This window comes from Gopherus evgoodei, chromosome 4 (genome assembly GCF_007399415.2).
Source record: "Gopherus evgoodei ecotype Sinaloan lineage chromosome 4, rGopEvg1_v1.p, whole genome shotgun sequence".
In the NCBI taxonomy this organism is placed as follows: domain Eukaryota; kingdom Metazoa; phylum Chordata; order Testudines; family Testudinidae; genus Gopherus; species Gopherus evgoodei.
The window spans coordinates 8,312,110-8,336,146 of NC_044325.1; the positions used below are offsets into that span (position 1 = coordinate 8,312,110).

The 24,037-nt window shown below is 49.3% G+C and overlaps 1 protein-coding gene across 7 annotated transcripts in view; it reads right to left on the minus strand.

Moving 5' to 3' along the window:
- The window catches only part of TRIM9 (tripartite motif containing 9), a 129,924-nt gene that overhangs the window by 50,863 nt on the left and 55,024 nt on the right, over nt 1–24,037 (minus strand). For 4 of the 7 annotated variants that reach the window (XM_030562861.1, XM_030562857.1, XM_030562860.1 and 1 more), the window contains exons 2-3: nt 13,284–13,379; nt 10,063–10,185 (exon numbers count right to left, since the gene is read on the minus strand). In XM_030562861.1, coding sequence (XP_030418721.1) covers nt 10,063–10,185; nt 13,284–13,379 — 219 coding nt within the window. Of the gene's footprint in view, nt 1–10,062; nt 10,186–13,244; nt 13,380–24,037 lie in introns of all 7 variants that reach the window. The other 3 variants (XM_030562855.1, XM_030562859.1, XM_030562854.1) reach the window with 1 other exon arrangement.

Here is a 24,037-nt window from a genome sequence, read left to right on the forward strand (position 1 = left end):
TGCTCGAGCTCCACCACAGGTTGGGCCAGATGTGCTGGATGACGTTTCTGGCCTGTGTTATGAGGAAAGTCACAACAGATCATCATAATGGTCCCTTCTGGTCTTAAAATCTAAGACCAAAACTAAAGTGGGGTTGTTTTTCAAAATGCAGACAGAGAAAAGAGTTATCAGTCGGGGGAACGTCGGGGGTGGGTGGGAATGCTCCTTTTGTGGTACAGAACTAACAGGAGAAGTGGTTTAAACGCAGGTGGCAAGAACAACTGGAAAGATTCTGACATTCAGGCCTAACTTACAATGCCCATGTATAATTTTTACAAAGTATTTCCGGTCGGACATGTTTCAGTGGAGATCAGAGGGGATTTGTAACCAGAATTGCAGTGGCAATAATGGTCATCACGATGCTGGAGGTACCATATGTAGGAAACTTGAATGATCTCATTTGAGATGAGATGAGATTGAGATGACCTCTCGAGGTCCCTTCCAGTCCTATGATTTCCAGCAAAAGATTTGTAAGGTGCAGTTCAGAGCCCAGGTTCCAGTGCAAAGTACACAAATGGAGAACAATCTAAAAATCCCCAGAGAAGTTAAGAGCTAATAAAACAATTTAGTAAAACCAGCAGAAAGCAAAGTGGTATTAGAAGGCTAGAGGCGTAAAACCTCATCACTAAGGGACAACTCGGAGTAAAAATAAATTTTGACAGAAAGTCCATTTACATTTGACTTCTTTAACAGCTCCCCAAGCTCATGCATTTTGCAATGTCATCTCTTTCTTCTGCAGTCTTTGCTGCCTCTCAGGATCAATGCGCCAGCTCTCTGTTCCAAGAAGAATGAGTCAGATGGCTTTGTTTTGTGATACCCAGGAGCCCGCAAATTCAACTGCCTCTTACTATTAATCCCAATCCTGACTCTACAGTCTCTGCAGGATGGTCTCTTGCACTTGGCGTTAGTGCTGTCTCTACATGTGCAGGCAGAATACCAATGGACTGTGTCCAACCCACTTGAAACCTTTTACAATCAATTCTCCCTCAGGTACCAGACAAATGAACTGTGCAGCCTTTAACCCCTCGTCATAGCTTTTCCCTTGTCCACTCCCCAGTGCAGAGATACCTCTGCAAGGTGCTCAGATACCTCCCATTGGCACGAGCAAGGTATAAAAGACTGAGAGACAATGTGAGGACTGGAGAGTTTTTGTAAAAGAAAGCACAGGAAGGTCTCATGTTAGCTGCTGACACTAAGCTGAGGGGAGAGGTAGATACGCTGGAGGGTAGGGATAGGATACAGAGGGACCTAGACAAATTAGAGGATTGGGCCAAAAGAAATCTGATGAGGTTCAACAAGGACAAGTGCAGAGTCCTGCACATAGGACAGAAGAATCCCATGCACTGCTACAGACTAGGGACCGAATGGCTAGGCAGCAGTTCTGCAGAAAAGGACCTGGGGATTACAGTGGATGAGAAGATGGATATCAGTCGACAGCATGCCCTTGCTGCCAAGAAGGCTAACAGCATTTTAGACTGTATAAGTAGGGACATTGCCAGCAGACCAAGGGATGCGATCATTCCCCTCTATTTGACATTGGTGAGGCCTCATCTGGAGTACTGCGTCCAGTTTTGGGCCCCCCACTACAGAAAGGATGTGGACAAATTGGAAAGAGTCCAGCGGAGGGCAACAAAAATGATTAGGGGGCTTGAGCACATGACTTATGAGGAGAGGCCGAGGGAACTGGGCTTGTTTAGTCTGAAGAAGAGAAGAATGAGGGGGGATTTGATAGCTGCTTTCAACTACTTGAAAGGGGGTTCCAAAGAGGATGGATCTAGACTGTTCTCAATGGTGGCAGATGACAGAACAAGGAGCAATGGTCTCAAGTTGCAGTGGGGGAGGTTTAGGTTGGATATTAGGAAAAACTTTTTCACTAGGAGGGTGGTGAAGCACTAAAATGGGTTACCTAGGGAGGTGGCGGAATCTCCTTCCTTAGAGGTTTTTAAGGCCTGGCATGACAAAGCCCTGGCTGGGATGATTTAGTTGGGGTTGGTCCTGCTTTGAGCAGGGGGTTGGACTAGATGATCTCCTGAGATCCCTTCCAACCCTGTATTCTGTGATTCTATGATTCTGTGCTCAAAGGGTAACACGCTGAGGCCTGGTCTACACTAGAGTTAGATGTAAGGCATCTTACGTCAACCTAATTATGTTGGTATCCACACTACAGCCCTGCTACACCGACATAATAACTCCACCTCCACGAGAGGTGTGTGGCTCATGTCGGTGTAGCTGGGGCGATGCAGTGTCTGTGTAGACACTGCGGGTTATTACACTGGCTGTGGGCTGTCATTCTTGTCATTCTCATGGCTCCCTGCTGGAGCCGTGAAATTGAGAAGAAAGTTGCTCTCAGCTGGGGCTGTCACCCTGACGTGGGAGGTGGGCTCCAGCTAGGGCTCTGCTGGGCTGCCACCCGGGCTCCCCACTCCTCGCTGGGAGCCCTGCTACCACTCCTGGGTCCTGGGTCCCTGCTCCCTGTTCCAAGCTGGGCTGCTGCCTGGGCTCTGAGCTCCCTGTTGCCTGCTGGGATCCCGGCTGCCCCTGGGCTCGTGTCTCCCCGCTGGGAGCCCTGCTGCTCCCTGGGGTCCCGGTTCCACCCTACCACCCAGGCGCTCAGCTCCCCGCAGGGACTCTGCGTGCTGCCTGGGCTCCGAGCTCCCTGTTCCCCGCTGGGAGCCCGGCTGCCCCCTGGGCCCTAGGGTCCCGGTTCCACACTGCCGCCCAGGTGCTCAGCTCCCTGCCGGGAATGCATACCGCCTGGGCTCCGAGCTCCCTGTTCCCCGCTGGGAGCCCGGCTGCACCTAAGCTCTGAGCTCACTGCTGAAAGCCCAGCAGCCGCCTGGGCTCCCGGCAGGTAGCAGGAAGCCTGGTGGGGAGCCAGGCTCCTGGTGGGGAGCTGCGTGGAGCTGAGAATCCAGGCTCTCAGCCCCCTACACTGCCCCCTTAAGTCGTTGGAAGCACTGCTGGTGAGGACGTGCACCCCCGACAGAAAGGGCAGCGAGGACACGAACCACCACAGTAATTACCAGGGTGACTGTAAGTCGATCCAATCTAAGTCGACTTAAGTCTGCAATGTAGCCCAGAGTTAAGAGGCTCGTTTTAATCATGTGAGGCTCTTAGTGGCAACTTCGATCAGAAAAAATACTCCCAGTGTTACTGCCACGAATATCCTTGCCCCCCCCAACTCCCAACTCCCCAAACTCTAATATTTCGGCTTGGATTTTCAAAGAACCTAAAGGAGTTAGGTGCCTCATGGGAGTTAGGTACCTAATTGCCTTCAACTTTATTTTAAAAATCTCAGCTCTAATTTCTGAAGCCAGCTCCCCTGGGTCCAGAAGCATTCTGTGAGTACAGGAGGTGAACGGATTAGCCTTTCACCCCTAGAGATCTAGCGTCATACACCGGCTAAAGTCAGGAGTGGTACACGTTTTGTGACCACAGCATAGCCCCTAATGCACATCTGTCCACGTAATCAGTCTCTCCAGGGAATCTGACAATTGGGGTTCAGGGGTGAGGGCTCCAGCAGCTAGGTTAGTGTGGTTACAGATTAAAATGCACTGAGGGCAAAAGTCATCCGCATGCCACAGGCCAGAATAGTCCACTTAAGCCTTATTATGGAGAGAGCAAGTGAGACCTAGATAGGGTTATGCTTTGGGTTGCCCCTACATGAATTTCACCCTCGGAGAACTGTGCAGAGAAGCCTGTAAGTCACTTGCCCAAACTACTGGGCTTTCAGACAGCATCGCATTCTGCAGCATCTTGAATTTAGAAATAAAACCAAAAGTGAGCATTAGAAAAATGCAGCTGGGTGCGTGTGTGTTATTACAGCTAAGGGTGAAGGGGGATTCTTGGCTGGTGATTTAAAATGATGCCCACCACTGCTTCTCACAAGGACAGCATTTTTTGTTTCTAAAAACCAAGTCTTTAACATGGAGCACAAATAACGAGGGGGTTGCTCTGCAAGTTCTGATCTCCACATGCATTTGGCAATATAAGGAAAAAGGAGGGGGGGGAAGAAGAGTGAAAAATTGTCCCATTTTAGGTAATTTTCTTACAAATATTTCCATCCAGAGGACACATTTGAGTTGGCTCTTTGGGCAAAAGTGGCGATGTGCCGCTCTGTCAGTGAAATATGTGTCAGATAAAGTAGGTCAGGTCGGAAGCACTGTCAACACACATTCCGGAATGCTGCATGGGAACAGAAAATTGGACAAATCTGCGGCATTGACCCAGCCTACAGAGCAAAGCTCTGCTCTCTCTCCTCTTCCTCACTGATAGACAGGGCCACTACACCGCTGCAAGCAAGCAGAAAGATCCTTTCAAGAGCCGCTGCTGTGCGGCAGTGCAAACTCAGTGCCAGGTGCGGAATGCACGTGCGACCATTCTGACTGAGTAATGTCTTATGCCCACTTAGTGCCGGTATAAATGACTGCAGGGGAATGAGGAATCAGGTCCTAAGCTGCAGTTCTGAATACTGGCTCGCTTCCCTCTTGACAGACTCCAGTAACATTTCCACCCTCTGTACAGCAATTCCAATGCTGTGCAGTCTCAGTGCAAATGCTACTGGCTTTGCTACATTTCACAGTCCATGCCAATCACAATGCTTCCTCAGGTTCAGTGGCAGCTGAGGTCCCGTCCCCTTAGGAATGACAGCTGCTCTGTAGTTTCATGCGCAACGCTGCTTACATTTCATGTCCTCTTTCCATGGTGGCTGAGTTCCTGTCTGACCCTGACAGCAGTGTCAGCCCAACAGCGATTCCTGTGCGGGGCATCGCTATAGCAGAGGGCAGGCACCGGGTTCTTTGCGTTGGGGAAGAACCGTGCAGCTCTGCAATGATTCAAGCAACAAGGGAGAACCCTTCCCAGATGCAGAGAGGATATGGAAAAGAAGGGTTGAAGCACAGAAGGACTGATGGAGGAGATGAGTCTGCAAAAAGGCCACTCAGGACAATTCATAGCTTCATAGATTCCAGAGCCAGAAGGGACCACTGTGATCATCTAGTCTGACCTCCTGTATGACACAGGCCTTAGGCCCTCCCACAAATAACTCCTAGAGCAGATCTTTTAGAAAGACTGTCATAAACAGATAGCTAAGGGTTAATGTTTCTTTCACCTGAAGCACCTGACCAGAGGACCAATCAGGAAACCGGATTTTTTCAACTCTGGGTGGAGGGAAGTGTGTCTGAGTCTTTGTTTTCTGTCTGCCTGCTTTCTCTAAGCTTTGGAGAAGTATTTCTGCTTTCTAATCTTCTGTTTCCAAGTTGTGAGTACCAAAGAGTTTGTTTTTTTTGTATTTACATGAATATAAAGCTGAAGTGCTTTAATTTGTATTCTTTTTGAATAAGGCTGTTTATTCGATATTTTTTTAAGCAATTGACCCTGTATTTGTCACCTTAATGCAGAGAGACTATTTGTATGTATTTTTCTTTCTTTCTTATATAAAGCTTTCTTTTAAGACCTGTTGAAGTTTTCTTTACTGGGAAACTTCAGGAAAGTTGAGTCTGTACTCACCAGGGAATTGGTGGGAGGAAGGAGTCAGAGGGAGATCTGTGTGTGTTGGATTTGTTCGCCTGACTTTGCATACCCTCTGGGTTGCGGGGGGGAAGGGAGATTGACTCGGTGATTCTGGTTTCCAGGACTGGGAATGGAGAGGGGGAGTCACTCTGTTTGGATTCGCAGAGCTTGTGTCTGTATATCTCTCCAGGAGCACCTGGAGGGGGGAAGGGGAAAAGGATTATTTCCCTTTGTTGTGAGACTCAAGGGATTTGGGTCTTGGGGTCCCCAGGGAAGGTTTTTCAGGGGGACCAGAGTGCCCCAAAACACTCTTAATTTTTTGGGTGGTGGCAGCAGTACCAACTCCAAGCTGGTAACTAAGCTTGGAGGTTTTCATGCTAACCCCCATATTTTGGACGCTAAGGTCCAAATCTGGGACTAAAGTTATGACAAAGACAACCAATCCTGATTTTTTTAAATGGTCAGTGATGGACAATCCACCACAACCCCTGGTAAATTGTTCCAGGATTAATTACTCATTGCTAAAAACTTATGCCCAATTTCCAGTCTGAATGTATCCAGCTTTAACTTCCAGCCATTTAGTCATGTTAGATCTTTCTCTGCTGGACTAAAGAGCCCGTTACTAAATATTCCCCATATAGGTACTTGCAGACTGTGATCAAGTCACCCCTTAACCTTCTCTTGGTTACGCTACATAGATTGAGATTCTTGAGTCAATGTAAGACATTCTTTTCAATCCTTTAATCCTTCTCATGCGGCTCTTCTCTGAACCCTCTCCAGTTTATTAACATCCTTCTTGAACTGTGCGCACCAGAACTGGACACACTATTCCAGCAGTGGTCGCATCAGTGCCAAATACAGAGGCCAATGACAATTCCTGAGCCCAACACGGCAGCCCATTGGAGCAGGGGCATTTATGTGCATGAGCTAGGGAAGTGGTAGAGGCATGGCTGGTAGGTCTGTGAACTGCACAGCCCCACTGCCCAATACGCAGCTCCTGGGCTGGTGGTAGCAGCCATGGCACAACTGAAGAGGTGCCCTATGCATGCCCCATCCCTGGCCTCCAGGGGACGGATGCTACCAGACTCAGGCTTTATGGAAAGGGTGAGCATATTGTGACGTTGTGCAGTCTATATCGTTTTATAAAAATTTAATAGTAAGTGAATATAATGTAACTGGAATATGCTTCATGCAAAAGGTCTCCTGTAAGGTATCGTTACAAAGCTTATAATCTACTGAGTGTGGTCATCCTATTTGTATAAATGTATCACTCTTGTATCTGAAACTAGAAATATGAAATATAAATCTGAGGGCCATTTAACCTAGTGTCTTTCCATCGAGAAGAAGGGGGTGGGAACTTAAGAGAGGGACAAAAGGATTCCTGCCTTATGCAAAAGATTTATAAAGGGGTAGAAGAGAACAAAGGGAAAGGAGCCATCATGAAGAATCCTCTAACTATCACCTGAGCTGGAACAAGAGCTGTAGCAGGGGAAAGAATTGTGCCCAGGCCTGGAAGGCGCCCAGTCTGAGAAAAACCTTACTGAAACATCTCTGAGGGTGAGATTATCTGTATTCAGTTTGATTAGACACAGATTTGCACGTTTTATTTTATTTTGCTTGGTGTCTTACTTTTGTTTTGTCTGTTACTACTTGGAACTACCTAAATCCTACTTTCTGTATTTAGTCAAATCACTTTTTACTTATTAATTAACTCAGAGAATGTATTAATACCTGGGGGAGCAAACAGCTGTGCATCTCTCTCTATCAGTGTTATAGAGGGTGAACAATTGATGAGTTTACCCAGCATAAGCTGTATACAGAGTAAAATGGATCTATTTGGGTTTAGACCACATTCAGAGTTGGGCATCTGAGTGCTGAAGACAAGCACACTTCTGTGAGCCATTTTCAGGTAAACCTGCAGCTTTGGGTCTTTGTTGGAGCAGATGGGAGTGTCTGGCTCAGCTGGCAATGAAAACAGGAGCAGAAGTAGTTTTGGCACATCAGTTGGCAGCTCCCATGGGGGTTTCTGTGATCCAATCCATCACACATACCACCTTAACAATGCAAAAGCCCCACGACATGTGTATACACATGCACTGCATAGGATTCTGTCGCACAATTAAGACAAGACCATGTTATGTAATGTGCTGTTCACTCCCAGATAATCTTCAAAGTACCAGCTCTGCCGCCCTTATGACTTATTCCCTAGCATGTGAATTAAAGGGAACAGTCAAGTTGTTTAGTTTAAAAATGTGACTTACATTGAAACTGTTACCGACTGAGGGGGGATGGCTGCTGGATTTGAAAGACCAATTGCTTTGGAGAGTCCACTCCATGGCAGTAAGAAATTAAAACCAGCGTTCAACCATCACTGCTACTGGGGGACCCAGAATATGGCATGGGCACTTCTTGCTGGCTCTTTGAACCAGGTCGCATCAGACAACCTTCCCTCTTCCCAGAAGCCTTTGCTGCAGCTGCATTCACAGACGAGCCGTGGCCAACATTTTCAAGCATGGCTGCCCACAGTAAGGCCCCTAAATAGAAGTGGCCGGTGGGAAGTTGCTGGGAGCTGTGGGGACGCAGCATGTCTGAAAGGGAGAGCGCTTTCAGTTGGGTTCCTAAGTATGAATGTAAGTGCCTGGCTTTAGGGAACCAAGTCTGAAAATTCGAGCTGTGTTTAGAGTTTGAAGGAGTCCCATTTGGGGCTGGGTATTTTTCTCTGTGACGGAGCACCAGAACTGTGTCCGAGGCTCTAAAACACTGATAGGAAAACAGTTTCCCCATCCCGCAGAACTGATTGCCAAGCAGCCCTGCCCCACTCTCGCTGACTTAGCTGGGCCAAGCTCAGACAGCTGGCTGGCTTGGATCAGACTCCTCACATTACCCCATAAGGAATGCCCAGCTACAAAGCACCACGGCTTTGTTCTTAAACTCTGACTTCAGTCAGAGCTACACGGCAAAGCAGAGGCCCTGACTTTGGAGGTGGGAACTTAATTGGTGGCCAAACAAGGACAAGAAAGAAAAGTGTCAGGGACAAGGGAGTTATGCCTTCATGAATGAGAGGGGCGTGATCTGTCACTTGTGAAATGGGGTGGTGGGGTGCTGGTCCACATGGCAGCTTCCTTGCTAAGATGTGATTCATGCGATGAAAACTGTGAGGGTGAACCTGAGATTGATGACAATGCCCTTCAGGCTCCCTCAGCTCTGGGGGGGGGGAGGAAACTGGCTAGATCTATCCTAGGGAAGGGCTACAAAATGAGTCACAGCCATTCAGATGGCGCAATGCCGTGCTATGTGCCAAACATACAAGGAGAGAGAGAGAGGACACTTCTCTGCAAGCAGGTTTCAGCCAAGCAACGGAAACGCACTCAGATAACAGCCCCGGAAAGCTCAGCGTGACATGGTTGTGTCTTCTTAGTACCTCAGGCTCTGGGTGACCCACTTCAGTGGAATTGCCCTGGGCCTGCGTGGCTGGCTTGCTGATGTACGGTTACACCAACCAATGGATACCACGCTAGCACCAACCCATCAACTCACGCCCACCTGACTGTCTCTGTTTAGCCCAAGCCCCGGACTCCCCTTGGCAGATACGAGCCAGCTGAAAAGAGCAGGTGCTGTTCATCAAGGAACTGCCGAGTGACGAACTGAAGGGTAATGCTGCCTTCCCTTCTCCTTCAGGTCCCACTTTTAGCTTCACTTCTTGCACCTCCTCTCCTGTGCTGTCTGGGGGTTTCCTATGGCACTCCTGGAATAGCCGAGTACCTGACTGTCATGTCTGACCTGATCCCTTAAGAAAAAGGTGCGTGCCATGCAGAGCAAACACAATCACTGTCCTCTTCCTGTTGCATTCCTGTACCTGCCCCTCTGCACCACGGCTAATTTAGGGGCTGACCTTGCAAGGTGCTGGGGGCCCTCACCTTAGGGTGACCATATTTCCTAAAGTAAAAACAGGATGGCTGGGGCTGGTCTGAGCCCAAGCTGCTGCCCCCCTCCAAGACTGGGGCTAACCTCCTACCCCCGAGCTCCGTACCCCATGACACCCATGGCTGGGGCTGACCCCAAAACCCCTGCAGCCTCCACTGGCTGTGGTTGGGACTGACCCGCCCAGCTCCATGCCCGTGCAGCCTGCGGCTCGGGCTGACCCTCCTCCCCAAGCTCCGTAAGTCAGGACGGCTGGGACAGCGCTTAGAAACAGGACTGTCCCAGCCAGAACGGGACATGCGGTCACCCTGCCTGACCTTCCACTGAAGTCAACAGAGCTGAGGGCTGTTGTCATAACTGCGGCCTAGCAGGGCCAACTTTAACCGTGAGCCTAACTGCTGAAAAGTGGGTAAAGGTTCGTGAATTGCCACAATGATCTGTGACAGAACGCTGGTTAAGAAAAGATGTGAGGCGGAGACGGAACGACTGAATCACTTCAGTCAGAAAGGCTCTGCTGATTTCACTCAAGAGCTGGGTTAAAATTACGACGGGGAAACAAAAGGCTCAGAAATCAGAACGCTTTGAACTGACCTTCAGTTTGTGCTCGTGCTCCTTGTTGACTCGGGACAGCAGCTGGGCTTTCCTCCTGTTGAGCGCGTCAATGAGGGCATCGCACTGTGCCACCAGGCAGGCTTCGAACTCCACGCTGTTCTCCTGTGTTAACAAAGCACAGCTCACAGCCCCAGGGATTTCACCTGCGCCTGCTGCAGCCCAGCCAGAGGGGAGGAGCACGCGTCTGGAGGGGACCCCCCCAACACGTTAACTACTCTGACTCCATGTTGTTGGAAGCTCCCATTGGCCCCTTGTCCCTCCAGATATGTCCTTTCAGCCTCTCACTGGCCAGTCAACTGGGATCGGGACTGGCTCTCCGGAGGTGGGTTGGAGTGGAGTCCACATCTGGGTAAGGGTGGGAGGTTTTCCAGCAGCGGAATGGCTGGTCAGGTCGGGTGTGTGGGATGAGGGAACTAGGAGTGGGGGGAGCCTGAAGGGGCTGCGAGGGGTTGCCTTGGGCTGCGTTTGGGAGGTTAGATTAGATGATGTGGGCAAATATAGAAGGAAATGGAATAGCAGGAACCAGGTGGAATTTACTGAGGATGAAGATATTTGTCTCAGCGTTTTAAGAGTTAAACAACTTTTAGTTCTTCCTGCCTCCATCCAGTGAAAGAGTTACTGTGTGCTACCCACGAAACCTTAACTGCACTAACTCTGCCTAACAGCTCCAGACCCCTCCAATTGCTCTAGATCTTACAGTGTTTATTCAGATTCTAAGCCTGCAAGGCCCTACTCAGGGATGCAATTTTACTCACACGATCAGGCCCATCGAAGGTAATGGGACTAGTGGCATGAATAGGAAATACTTAGTGAGTAAGAGTGGTAGGAGCAAGGAAATAATATGGGATTGTGAAGCCATAAATAGCCACCTGCAAACTTCTCTGAGCCCACTAAGAGCAGGAAGGAGGGCAGGCTACGTGGAAGGTAAGTTCCTTTAAGTAATTAACCATACACATCTATGCAGTACTGTAAACGTGCTTTATTGCCTCAGGGCTAATGTGCCTCATGCCCAAAAGATTTCAGTTTTGATCAGCATGTTATCAATGTTATGCTAATTTGGGCCTTTAATAAGTCCTTAATTCTGAAGAGTTCACTGAGCTGTCGGGATTTTTATTCGTTTGGGGGTTAGTTGGGACGGGAAAATCCTCTGATGTTTTTGGGCTATAATGTTCATTTGGTCATTTCATGTGGTTGCGAACTTTGATTTCGGGGGTTATCAAACCAAACAGTTACTGTACATGACACTGAGCTGTACCTTTGTACCCGGCGAAGGCACAATCTCATCCCTACATCCAGCAGAGTTCTCTCAAAAGGCTGCGTAAAATGGGGCCAAGTTGTTAGCAATTGGCCCAGCCTATAACAGGAAATCTTGTCAATAATGCATTGATTTTAATCAATCACAAGTATCAGTGCAGTGCTATGGTGACAGTTTTGGGTCATCAGGTCAGAGGTTCCAGTTTACCTTTTGCAGGGGCTGAGTCTTACTCAGGTGAGATATCTCACTAAATTCAGCGGGCTCGGTTATCATTCTTGTTATTTATTATGTCTATTGCCGTAGCAGCCAGGAGCCCCAGTCCTGGACCAGGACTCCATCATGCTAGGAGCTGTACAAACACAGAACAAAAAGATGGCCCCTGCCCCAGAAAGTAGCCCTGTAATCTTCACTGGGAGTGTTCATGTGCTTAGAGTTGAGGACACATTGTTTAAGTGCTTCGCTTAGCTGGGGCCTCCTAAATTCTGTCACTCACACTGAATATGACCTTACTCTGAGTGGCCCCACTGGGTTCGGTGTGGCTGCTCGTAGTGAGGTACACTACTCAGTGTGATTAAGTGTGGTCGAATCAGGCCCTGACTGAGTAAGGGCTGGAGGATCAGGATCATAATGGGGAGGAACACGGCTAATTCAGTAATTGCCTAAATGAAGTAAGTTCCTGGAAATCTAGGCTTTGGAACTATCAAGTGCTTCCATCCACACTGCTCCCCCAGAGATAAGTTCACATCAGCCATGTACAAATGGGGGCAGGAAATCCTGCTGGAAATGGCCTCTGAACTAAACCCACCATGCTGGGAGGAAGGAGCTGCGCACAGGGGATGGCTGCACTTTGGCTGGGAGGGGGCGGGGAAGTGGGTATTTCAATTTGGCAGCAGCAGAGACTGATTGATGGTGCTTTGGGAAAGACAGAAAGTGGGTCACCATTCTGGAGACCTGAGTGAACAACAAAACAAGCTGTCCATGCCACAGAGAGCAGCACTTTACACTGTCAGATTTTAAGCCACTTCTGTCTGAAGATCTGTTAAACATTAACCTCGAAAGCACATTTTACTGCGGTGCCAGGCTCATTGCACTCATGTGGAAGGCTTCAGTTAGGACTCCACATTCATGCCATCCCCAAATCACGAGGGACGGGGCAGCTGGCACTAGGCCTCCACTGAAGAAACATATGCAGCTTTCCCTCCAGCTGGGGATCAGAAACGGCCAGACTGTAGCCTGCATCTTGCTCAGGAAGGGCGGGATCCTGATACCTCTCTCCCATTGAATCGCACTTTGCTGTATGGAAGATCCTGTTGCTTTCAGTGGAGAAAGTTACTGCTCAGTGTGAGGGATCAGAATCTGGCCCCAAATGGCCTGATTTTATACACATAACAGCGTGACTTCAGTATTCCCAAAGAATAGCTAAAGAGACAAAGCAAAACACCTTCAAACAAATTCCCTTAAAAATCAGACCAGCATGTTTAAGCTCCCACATTCTGTGGATGGGGATCAGAAGAGGAGCCTTTTACATTGCTTCTCCTACAACTGGTTCACTGACAGCCCTGCTGATTGCAAGTTGGAAGCAGACTTTGTATCTGCTGCTGGAGACCCATATTCCTTTGTCAAAGCTAGGACAGGCTGAGAGTCAGTGTTACTCTGTGGGCAAGGAGGTGGAAGACTGGCTGTGATACTTGTCTAGTAGCAGCTGTTCCTTGCAGATACACAAGGAAGCATCTGAGACAATCCCAGAGAGAAGGGAGCGAGTGGAGCTAGCCCAGCAGTGCAGGAGTCTGGGGGAGAGACGCAAAGGGGTTCCTTGCTGAGGGGCCAGCTGTGTGTGCGGTACGGAGGGCACCAAGCAAAGACAAGACACGCAGGTGATGCATGAAGTCACAAATGGCGTATTAACCTGTTGGGGGTTTGTTTCTCTAGCGGGTTGGTATGGTACCTGGATTTGCTGAACCATGTTTCGTAGCTGCACCAGGAACTCTTTGGCTTCCTTGGCTCTGTCTGACAATCCATTCAGTGCCTGGGACAGCTGGCTCTGCATGCAGAAAGAAATACAAAGCGGGTTACCAATAAACAGAGCATACAGGAGCAGGCAGTTAGGGGATGGCATTCATTCACACCAAGGAACATGTATTCTGGCCTCAGACCTTAAGTGGAGGAAGCATTGTCTAGTGTTTGGCCTGGAGTTCAGGGTCCAAGCCCAGACCCCCTTCAGCTGTGTGACCTTGGGCAAATCACTGGAGTTAGCCCTGCACTTCAGTTTCCCCAAATGTAAACAGTGAGAGGAAGGATGGTCCAGTGTTTAGGATACTACCGTGGGGCTTGTGAGCCTTGGATTCAGCTCCCCTAGAGACCTCCCTGTGTGACCTTGGCCCAGTCACTTAGGGCTTGTCTACAAAAATATTTAGTTTGCAGCAAACTAGGGTGTGAATCTAGCCCTCACTAGCCTGCCATGCAGTAAGTGTCCGTGTGCATCCTGCTGATGTGCACTAACAGCTTGTTAGTGTGCTTTAATCTAGTCCTGTTTCACCACGGGGCAGATCAAAGATGAATGCGTGGTCTGGCAAGACACCTTTAGTTGAACAATAATTTGTATAATAAATAGACACAAAGGCTGAAAGTTTCAAACTCAGATGGCTAAAGCCAGGTGACTAAATCCACATTCAGGCACCTACGTAAGTGGGCTGAGTTTTATGAGATGAGCACTATCCATCCCATTGTGCTCGGCACCTTCTAGATTATCCAAATCCTCATGCTAGTTTATCAGCCTGGTACAGAAAATGGAACAAACTAGTGGCACTCCTGGCTCAAAAGATGACTTTTTGGATGTCAGAGTGAATCTTTTTTAAACTACCTCGCAGTGGTTTCTATGTCCCCAGGGCAGATAATGGCACCTAACTGCATTGGTATTTTGATTCTCCTAAATTATTTAGTGAGACCCCCCTAAGCTGAGCAGCTTCAATTAGAGCCATTCAGAAAACTTTCAACTCAACAGTGTTCCATAAGAAAATGCTGTTTTCCCAAAATTGAAATGTTTCTGCAGGAATGTGGCGATTTGATGAAATTTTTGATGAAAACATTTAAAAATGATTTGAAATTGAAATGGACTTTGTCATTTCATGTTGATTACTAAATGTAGTATAGTATAGTATCACTTCACTTCACTTCTCGACTCTTTTTCCCATTTACACAGAGTCAGAGGTTGCTGTGGGCTTGTCTCCAAAAGTTTTGCAAAATGTAATTGGCAGAAAAACAATTTCAGTGGTAAAACATATTTCTCCGTCATGTTATGGAAGTGCCTAGAAGCCTCAAGTCAGGCCCCACTATGCAGGGTGCTGCACTAAGGTGGCCAACTTTCTCATTTGTGAAAATAGGACACTGAGCGCCAGAACCTCCCCTGCCTTCTGCTCCACCTCTTTCCCTTGAGTCCCTGCCCTTCGCTCCTCTCCCCGCCCCCCCTTTGCTCACTGCTTTCTCCACCACCCTCCCCCTGCCAGCTGAGCAGGGCTCTAGGGGTGACTGGAGCAGGACATTGGAGAGAGAGCCGGGCTCTGAGTGTGGGGGGTGATGGGAGCAGGGCGGGGCAGGGAGAGCCACCCTCAGGGGGTGAGAGTGGGTGATATGGGCAGGGCGGGGGAGCTGTGCTCCAGGGATGGGTAGGTGGAGCAGGATGGGGAAGCCAACAACACCTTCCACTGCCAGGACCGTTGCTGAGGGCTCCTCCAGGCTCCAACAACAGCTGCTGCTTTTCCCACTCTCCAGTGGTGGAGACCAGTTACTGCAGATAACCAGATAACCAGACTGTAAAGTGTCCGGTCAGCACTGGAACTGCCAGGTTCCCTTTTCGACTGGACTTTCTGGTCGAAACCCAGACACCTGGCAACCCTATACTGTACGTGCCTACGTGTACAGTCTCAATCTCCAGCTCCAAGAGGTTACAGTCTGAACAGACCAGGGAAGACATGGTGAAGGGACTTGCCAAGGGTCTCCCAGCAAGCCAGCGGCAGAGCTGGGAACAGAGCCCAGGTCTCTAGAACCCCAGTTCCAAGCTGCAGCTATCATCCCACCTTATTAACATGAAAGTCTAATACCACTCCCCCCCCCCACGCTCTAGAAGTCCTAACCTTCTGACAAGTGGAGCGGTTTTAAAGGGGTTGGCGGTGACAATGACTGCACATCAGGTGTGTGATGAGACTGCCCCTTACGTTAGAGCAAAGTTTCATTTGTCAGCATGGCTGGAGGTCTGCAGCTTGATTACTGGCAAGGCTGGCTCTCAGCAAAATGGAGCTCCGGCTGCAAAACTGCTCACTCCCGTGACTATATCCTTGCAATCAATCGCTCCTGCATTATGCAAACAGGGTGCTGACAAGATGATGCACAGCAAGGCTGATGCCTATGCATCATCTGCATAGGCAATGCTGCTGAATGGCAGCAAATGAGGAATTATACCAGAGAATTACAGGCAAATGGACAGCAGCAGAGCAGAGGGAACTGTAAGGCATAGGAAATCCATCGGCTGTAGCGTTTTTTCCTTTCTCAGGCTCCAACAACTGTCTCTGTTTATGTAAGTCAGTGATTCCTCAGAGATCTGCAGAGCCAGGGCTGGAGGTGGGAGAGAGGGCAGGGGGCCGTCTTTTATTTGTGGAGATTGAGCTGGAAGGCAGTAAAAATCCTGGGAACCACATTTTGTCACAAAAAAGTAGCTGTACAAATCGGTCCCAGTAGTTCTGTTTGCATTTGCTCCTAGCTAGCAGTTTCTCCCCTTGTGCAGAAAGGCAGCCCAGAGATTATTGCTTGTTGCTTTAGTTTTACAACACACTTAATTCTTGCCTTTGAACCGTAATGGAGATTTTCTGCATCCAGGCTCCACATCCCGCCCCCGGTAAAACCATGAGCAGACCCCTGGAGCCAGGGAGATGGAGTGCCTTTCTCTCCACTACAATGCATTAGCCTGTGCTCTCCACATATGTCATGTATAAGAGGGCAGAGGTACAATTCTAACAGCTGCCTCTTGAATTTTTGGACAGGAATGAGTCACGTTTCTTTGCTGTTTTCTTTTCAATTCACTGCAAGTAATTTGCTGGCTGTTCTTAGGTTTGTGTTCTTTTGTGTGTGTGGCAGTCCCTCAAGACGCAATCGAGATGCAAAGGCAAATGCTGCAGCTACTGAGTCAGTGACACACTCAAGTTGTCCTCTGCATGCCGCATGTTCTGTGTGCCACCAATTTCAGCCCCCCTGTGCTTTTGCACTATGCTCTTGCAGGCTTCTCTCCACTGGTCCTGATTTCAAGACACTATTTTTCCACCTTGGCGTCTTACTCCAAATCTCTGCTCACCACAGGCAGGCAAGGAAACAGGATGAAAAGCTATTGACTGACAGCACAGGAAGGGACACGAGGTCATAGCATGCAGTGCCTGGCAACACTGTGCTAGGCTAAAATTTAAAAAAAATTGTATCAAAGAGATTAGACGGTAAATGAGTGGCAACAATTTAGTGGCCCAGAAAATGACCTTACTGCTGCTTTCACAAGAAGCTTTAATACAGCCGCCATGATTTCTGCATTTCCTATGTAATTTATTGTGGCAGAGTCATTAGGACATGGAGCTAATTGGTAAAGGCGTCTCTAATAAAAACAGCCTCGCTCAGTCAGCCCCACACCCCGCCCCCAACTGCATCACCAGACACAAAATACATGGGAGAAAAGGATGCTCCTGAGACCCATTTCCCAGAGAGCAGCAGGGCCTGATTTGGATCTCCTTTACGCTGGTGTAAATCAGGAGAGGGCAGTGGAGAAACACTGGTGTAAAAGAGGTGTGGGATCAGAATCAGGCCCGACAGAGTTGACCCCAGGCTAGACCGGTGTAATTGGGCTAGAACCTTGGTGGGCCAAATTCTTTGCTGGTGTAAACTGGTGCCACTCTATTGAAGGCACTGATGCTGCATGTATTTACACCTGGAGAGAATGTGACCCACTAGTTTTTAGTATCTGGGTCTGAGAATTCCATCTTTCGATTACTGTGGATAAAAGCCTTCACTCAGCTACGCAGTAGACCCTGGCAAGACGAGATAAGGACCATGGGGGCAGGCAGGGGGTGGGTGGGGGTGTCCCTGCATTGGCTCCCTCTGCATCCATATAAAATCCATGCTCCTCATCCTCACCCAAGCTGCTGGCCTTTGACACAGCTTCCATCTCCTCCAGTTCCTCTCTCTCCAAATCACACTCTACAGCCCTGATTCTGATGTCGGCTAGACGGGATCAAATCTGGATTTAACCCCTCCAGGTCAATGCCATTACCCTGGGTTTACACTGGTATCAAAGAGATCAGAATAAGACCCCTTGTCTGCTCTCCCACGTACTGTACGGCTTCATTGCCTTCTGTCACCCATTAAAGGTGCATGGGACTGCTCACCTATTCAGAACCTTTAGTGTGCTCCTTCAGTTCCCATCTTAAAAACCCTTCTGGTGGAGCCAAACTCTTCCTCCACTGCCCCACACCTTTGCTCAGATGGAAATGGCTACCGAGGCTGGACAGCAGCAGAGAATCAGGCCCAATGCTTCCATGGGGTTACAGCATTGCCTGGCTAGTGAAGACCTAGATCAGGGGTGGCCTACCTGAGCCTGTAAAGGAGCCACAATTTACCAACATACATTGCCAAAAAGCCACAGTACAGTAACTCCCCGCTTGACATTGTAGTTCTGTTCCTGAAAAATGTGACTTTAAGCGAAACGATGTTAAGTGAATCCAATTTCCCCATAAGAATTAATGTAAATGAAGAGGGTTAGGTTCCAGGGAATTTTTTTTCACCAGACAAAAGACTACATTATATATATACACACACACGGTATAAGTTTTAAACAAACAGTTTAATGCTGGTACATGGTGATGTTGATTGTGAAGCTTGGTTGAGGCGGAGGAGTCAGAGGGTGGGATATTTTCCAGGGAATGCCTAACTGCTAAATGATGAACTAGCAATTGGCTGAGCCCTCCAGGGTTAACTCTCACAGTCTACAAGGCAGCAGGAATGGAGGGAGGGGAGAGAGCATCACAGACAGAGACAGAGACACACTCTGTGTGTGAGAGAGAGATACACATTTCCCCTTTCTGTACACTGCCATGTTAATTAGAGCAGCTTGCTGAGACTGCAACTGCTGCTGCCAGCAAGCTCCCTCTGTCCTGAGCCCGGTCGTGTGTCCCCCCTGCTCTATGGAAGATGGGGTAAGCAGGGTACAGGAGCAAGGGGGAGAGGGACACCCTGACATTAGCCCCCCTCTTCCTCTGCTCCCCCCCTGCACAGCAAGCAGGAGTCTCGGGGAGAAGCTCCAAGGCAGAGGGCAGGAGCAGCACATGGCAGTGGGGGGAGGGACAGCTGCAATTGCTAGCCTGCTGGGTGGCTGCAGCACAGGGAACCTAGGGGAGTGGGAAGCTGATGGAGGAGCTGATGGGGGGCTGCCGGTCCACCCTGGTTCCAAGCAGCCACCAGCTAGCTGCAACCGGCTGCTCTTCCTGCAAATTACACACAGCAAGCAGCTGCCAAACAACGTTAGAAGGGAGCACTGCACAACTTTAAAGGAGCAGGTTCCCTAACTGATCAGCAACGTAACAATGAAACAACGTTAACCAGGACGACTTTAAGTGAGGAGTTACTGTAATACGTCAGCAGCCCCCCCATCGGCTCCCCTCCTCCACTTCAGCTTTCAGAGGTGGGCGAGAGTCATTTCCATAATGAAAGCCAAGCCATTTAATGAAGCGATCTGCACTGCGGAGGGCGGGGGCCCTGCGTTGCCTGGCAATAGCTCCTCTTCAGTCACTAATTCTTCCCACTGTACCCCAGCGCCAAGGCTTGTGTTTGTCTTTACACAGCTAGCCCTACCTGAGTGTCAGAAGCAGATGCTAAAGAACCTGCTGACCTGCTACTGGGCACCTTCCCCTCACCCAGGCTGTGGTGGTGGGAAAGGACCCAGCCAGTCGCGGGCGCTGTGTCACCCAGTTCAGTGCCCTGTCAGGAGAGGGCTCCATAGTCCCCAGAGGGTGTGTGCAGGGTGGGAAAGGCTGCAGAGGCAATAGCCGGACAGCTTGCTGTATAGAGAAGCATGGATCGCAGGCAGTCTGAGAGGTGAGACTAGATGCAGGGCATGGCAGCACAGGACACAAAGCAGCAGGCCACAAGCAGAAGGTGTGGGGACAACCTTTCAAATGTGGAGGGCCTGGACCCTGCACGGAGACTGTTACCTTTATAGCTCCCTCCTGCACTCCCCCAGGGGCTCCTGGGCTAGGGTTTTCATGAAGTCTTGGAGCCTAAGGAATTGGCACCTGTTATTTTGAGAGCCCAGGCAAAGCCTCCTCTGTTATCCCTGTCAATGTGTGAGTGCCAGGACCTGCAGAGCCTAGTGCAGCAAACCCACTGCAAACAGGCACTTTGCCAGACTGAACAGGGCCCTGGTGGATGCCAGCACTGCAGTGGGGTGGCTTACAATATACTCCCGGCTGTGGCCACACAATCTCAGTGTGCACCTCCAACCCAGCAGGGTTGAAAGATCAGCTGAGTGAGGATGGCTGAGAGTACAACAGCAGGGCTGGAGACATGTTCAGCACAAAGACCTCCAGCAAATATCTGTACAACCCACAACAATTAGCTACCACCGACCTGCTTGCTATCCCGGTATACCCAGCTGCGAATGCCCTTTGCACTGCACCCACAAAGACACAGTCTGACTAGTACACCTGCTATTGCAAAGAAACTTATAGTGAGACTGTCTAAAAGCTCCAAGTCATCATGTTTGGTCCATTAAGAAATGTTCATTAGTGCTAAATGACTATGCAGCACCTGTGGAAATGCATGTGAGGGACTAGCATGAATGCGAAATATACTCATTAAAGTTAGTGCAACAACACGGAAAACACTCTGAATTCACAATGACAGGGCACAGAGAAACAATGGCTTACTGGTTTTGTAATGTGCAGCGATAGCGGTTAATTGGTCTGTCAGGTCTTTAAGAACCTCTGCCCTTGGAAGAGACTCTAACCTTACTACAGGCTTTTGCTTCTGAGAATTTAAACAGTCAGGAGCATGAAACAGACACACAGATTTTACATGAGAAAATAACCCAGCAAGCCACACTATTGTGTGTGTATTTAGTGCAGGCGAAAGACACCACCAGCACTGCAGCGTCCACAGAACGGGGACAGCATGGGTACGAACAGGGCCAGCTCCAGGCACTAGCGAAGGAAGCAGGTGCTTGGGGCGGCCAATGGAAAGAGGCAGCATGTCCGGGTCTTTGGCATCAATTTGGCAGTGGGTCCCTCAGTCCCTCTCGGAGCGAAGGACCTGCTGCCGAATTGCCGCCGAAGAATGAAACGGCGTGGTAGAGCTGCCGCCGAAGTGCCACCGATAGCTTTATCTCCCCCCTACACACTCCTGCTTTGCTGCTTGGGGCGGCAAAAAAGCTAGAGTCAGCCCTGGGTAAAGGAGGATGTTGTGATGGGGTTTGTATCCCAGACTGGCAGAGAATGAGTTTCCTGGTGCCAGACAGCAACTAGCGCTCCTGGTTGCACCTGAAGGGTGGGCCAGGCCCAGTTTAGGAGTAGGCCCAGCTGTGAGGAGCAGAGAGACTAACAAAGGTAGGACTTCGAGGCAGTAGAAGAGAGGCAGGAGGCCATGGGAGAGGGTCAGCCTTGAGGCCCTCTCCTGAGAAGGGAGCTCTGGTAAAGGGCCAGGGAGACAATGGGAAGCTATAGGGGAGGAGCAAGCTCCTGTGGTGAGTCTGGCCAAAACCAAGGTGGAACGTTTCTCTGATAGTTCTGCTCTAGGAGTTATCTAGGGGAAGGTCTCTGGCCTGCGCTATACAGGAGGTCAGGCCAGATGATCACATTGGTCCTGTGTGGCCTATGACAAAGGCCAGACCCCGGTGAGGCAGCACCGGAGGTTGGGGTTCTGGAGGAAAGAGGCAGGACACACAGAGAGCCTTAAGGGAGGCAAACAGCAGCTGGGTCTCCAGGAAGAAAGCCCTGGGAGGTGTTGCTCAGTACAAGAGCCACGCAGAACGTGGCTAAGCTGGGAAGGGGTGAAGGGTCTGCTGAGAAGTAAGCCCAGGAAGGACTGAGGAAAAGGGCCTAGAGATGGGCTGAGATAGGAGATGGCCCAGGGAGGAAGGAAGGAGTCTGAGGGAACAGGCCTTAGATTTTCACTACAGTGTCCCAGGGCTGGAACCCAGGGTCCAGGAGGGCCTGGGCTCTTCAACCAGCCCCCGAGGAACGTGGTGGGAAAGGCTCCTGATACAAAGGGTTTGAGGACCATCGACCCTAGATTTGGGCCAAAGACCTGATGTGAGGTTGCTGGAATGTTTGCTGGGACTCTCGCTTATCCCGGAAGGTGGGACTCTTAGTGACCTGGCCGCAGGGAAGAGTCACGAGAAGAAGCAGACCGCTATAGGGCAGGAGTGGCTGCCGGCCGAGAAAGCCAGAGGAAGACAGTTTGCAATGCCATGTCCAGCCACAAGGGGATGCGCCAACTGGTGAGTCACAGTTCCGTGCGTGAGTGGGGGAAGCATCCCAGAGGAAACAGAACAAGTGACAAAGCTTTAGAAGGACCAAGTGAGGGTGGGGATGGGTAGGGAGGCGTGAGTTGGAGGGAAGCCGGATGACTGAGGTGGGGAGGCATGAACAAGGCAGATGCCGGAGAAGTGGGAGCACTGCTTACCTCTCAGGCTGGCAGAAAAGACGTTTAGACCAAACTTCACCTTAACTCTGCCTCGTGAATCTAGTGACTGTCAAATGTCCATTGTGATGAGGCTATTTTTTCAGTTGATTTCACTCTACGGTCCAGCTCCTCAGTTGGCATCGATCAGTGTAGTTCCACTGGTGCCAGTGGGACTTCTCAGGCACTTAAAGTTAAGCATGTGCTTAAGTGCTCTGCAGTGCGCTCAGCCCCTTGGAGGTTCTGACATGGGACATAAGTGGTACATAGGTCACTTGTACGGACTGTCTGCATGGGTGAGCTAAGAGTGTTCACAGCCGTGGGCATTGGCCCCCTCGAAGCAGTGGGATCTCAGTTAGGCTCTGTGACTATGGGTCACTCCTGCCCAAGAACAGACAGTGAAGAGCTGCAGAGGTTGCAATCCAGAGCTAAGGTGAGCAAGTGAATGAGCACAATTAAAATGCAGGAACGCTCTGCTCATTTTGGTCTTCAAATCAACGGCAGTGGCTCCTTTTCGCAAGCCAGTTCAGAAGAGGTATGCGTAGCTCGCATTAGTGTTAATGCAAGTTATGCGTTTAAATCCCCATTGCCACTGCACCATGATGGGAATACAGCCCCATTCTGTGCCCTTTGTAATAGCTTTGTAACCCTCCTTTTCAGGGAGGGCTTACAATGGGATTTTTGTTGGTCACTGATTTTCTGTCATCCTGGGGCTGGAATGAATGCACTCCTATACTGAGACAGCAAAAGCTTGTGTTACAGGGGTTGACTGGCATGCTGTGACTCCAGGAGAGCACGGGGCTGTGGGTTTCTAGGCAAGAAGATGTGTGTTTTCTCCTTATTCATCAGAAATCCAGATTAGGTCTGGTTCTCCTCCCTCTTTTCCAGTTTCACACTGGGAGAACTACTTCCAGGGCACTGGGCATCTATGGCAATGGCAGCAGCCCCCTGTCAGAGAATGTAGAATGAGCAAATATCTGGGAAAGGCACTTGGCATGGTGCTCAGTAGAGACAGGCAAGCTGGTAGGAACCATCTGGACCCACAGATAAAAAGACATGAGTCCCTTAGTCTCACAGCACAAGAACAACGGGACATGCCTGGGAAATGAAAGGTGGCAAATTCAAAACAGATTAAAGGAAATGTGTTTTCACTCAACGCATCCTGAGACTACGGAACTCACTGCCACAGGTAATTGTTAAGGTCAAGAGTATAGCAAGATTCAAAAAGGGATCAGGCATTTATGTGACTATCCAGAGTTACAACACTTAATGTTAACATACATTTTGGAAGAGGTATTAAACCTCATGTGCCAGGGTTTGCCAGTCCCTAACTACTAGGGATTATGGGAGATCCAAAATGGAGGGCACCTTCTTCTGATGCATCTGGTATTGACTATTGTTGGAAATAAGACCCTGGACTAGAAGGACTTCAGGCATGATAGTCTGGTTTCCTAATGAGCAGGCCTGCTGAGAATTACCTCGTTTAGGCTTTATCGGCTTTCAGTAGCACACTGGAAGATTAAAATCTCAGTGTATTGGGGACTGCAGATGTGAAAAAGGTCCCACTTAATGAGCCAGCTGGAAGATTTGCCAAGTAAACTGTTGACAATGCTAACTGAACCGTCAAGAGAAAGCACAGTGAAATCGGGTAGTGTGCCCCTTTTGACTGACGGCATCCAAAGTATCTCTTGACACATGTGATGAGACATATTTGGATCAGCATATTGTTGTAATGTTCTCTTCTTAGCAACGTAGATGCCACAGTAACCCTTTAAATCTGGACAGTTAATCAGAGCATTGCACCAAAACACAGACTAATATTCTCCAAGCAAGGTCATCCTCTGTGTTAGTGACGGTAATACTGTCCTTTTCATTGGGAGGTTAGCAACTGACATTTTTAAATAAAATGTATCGATCACTATTGTAATGAAGACAATAATAGAAAAACTGTATTGTAATGCATATTGCAATGGTCTCACCCTCATTGATGGATAGTTT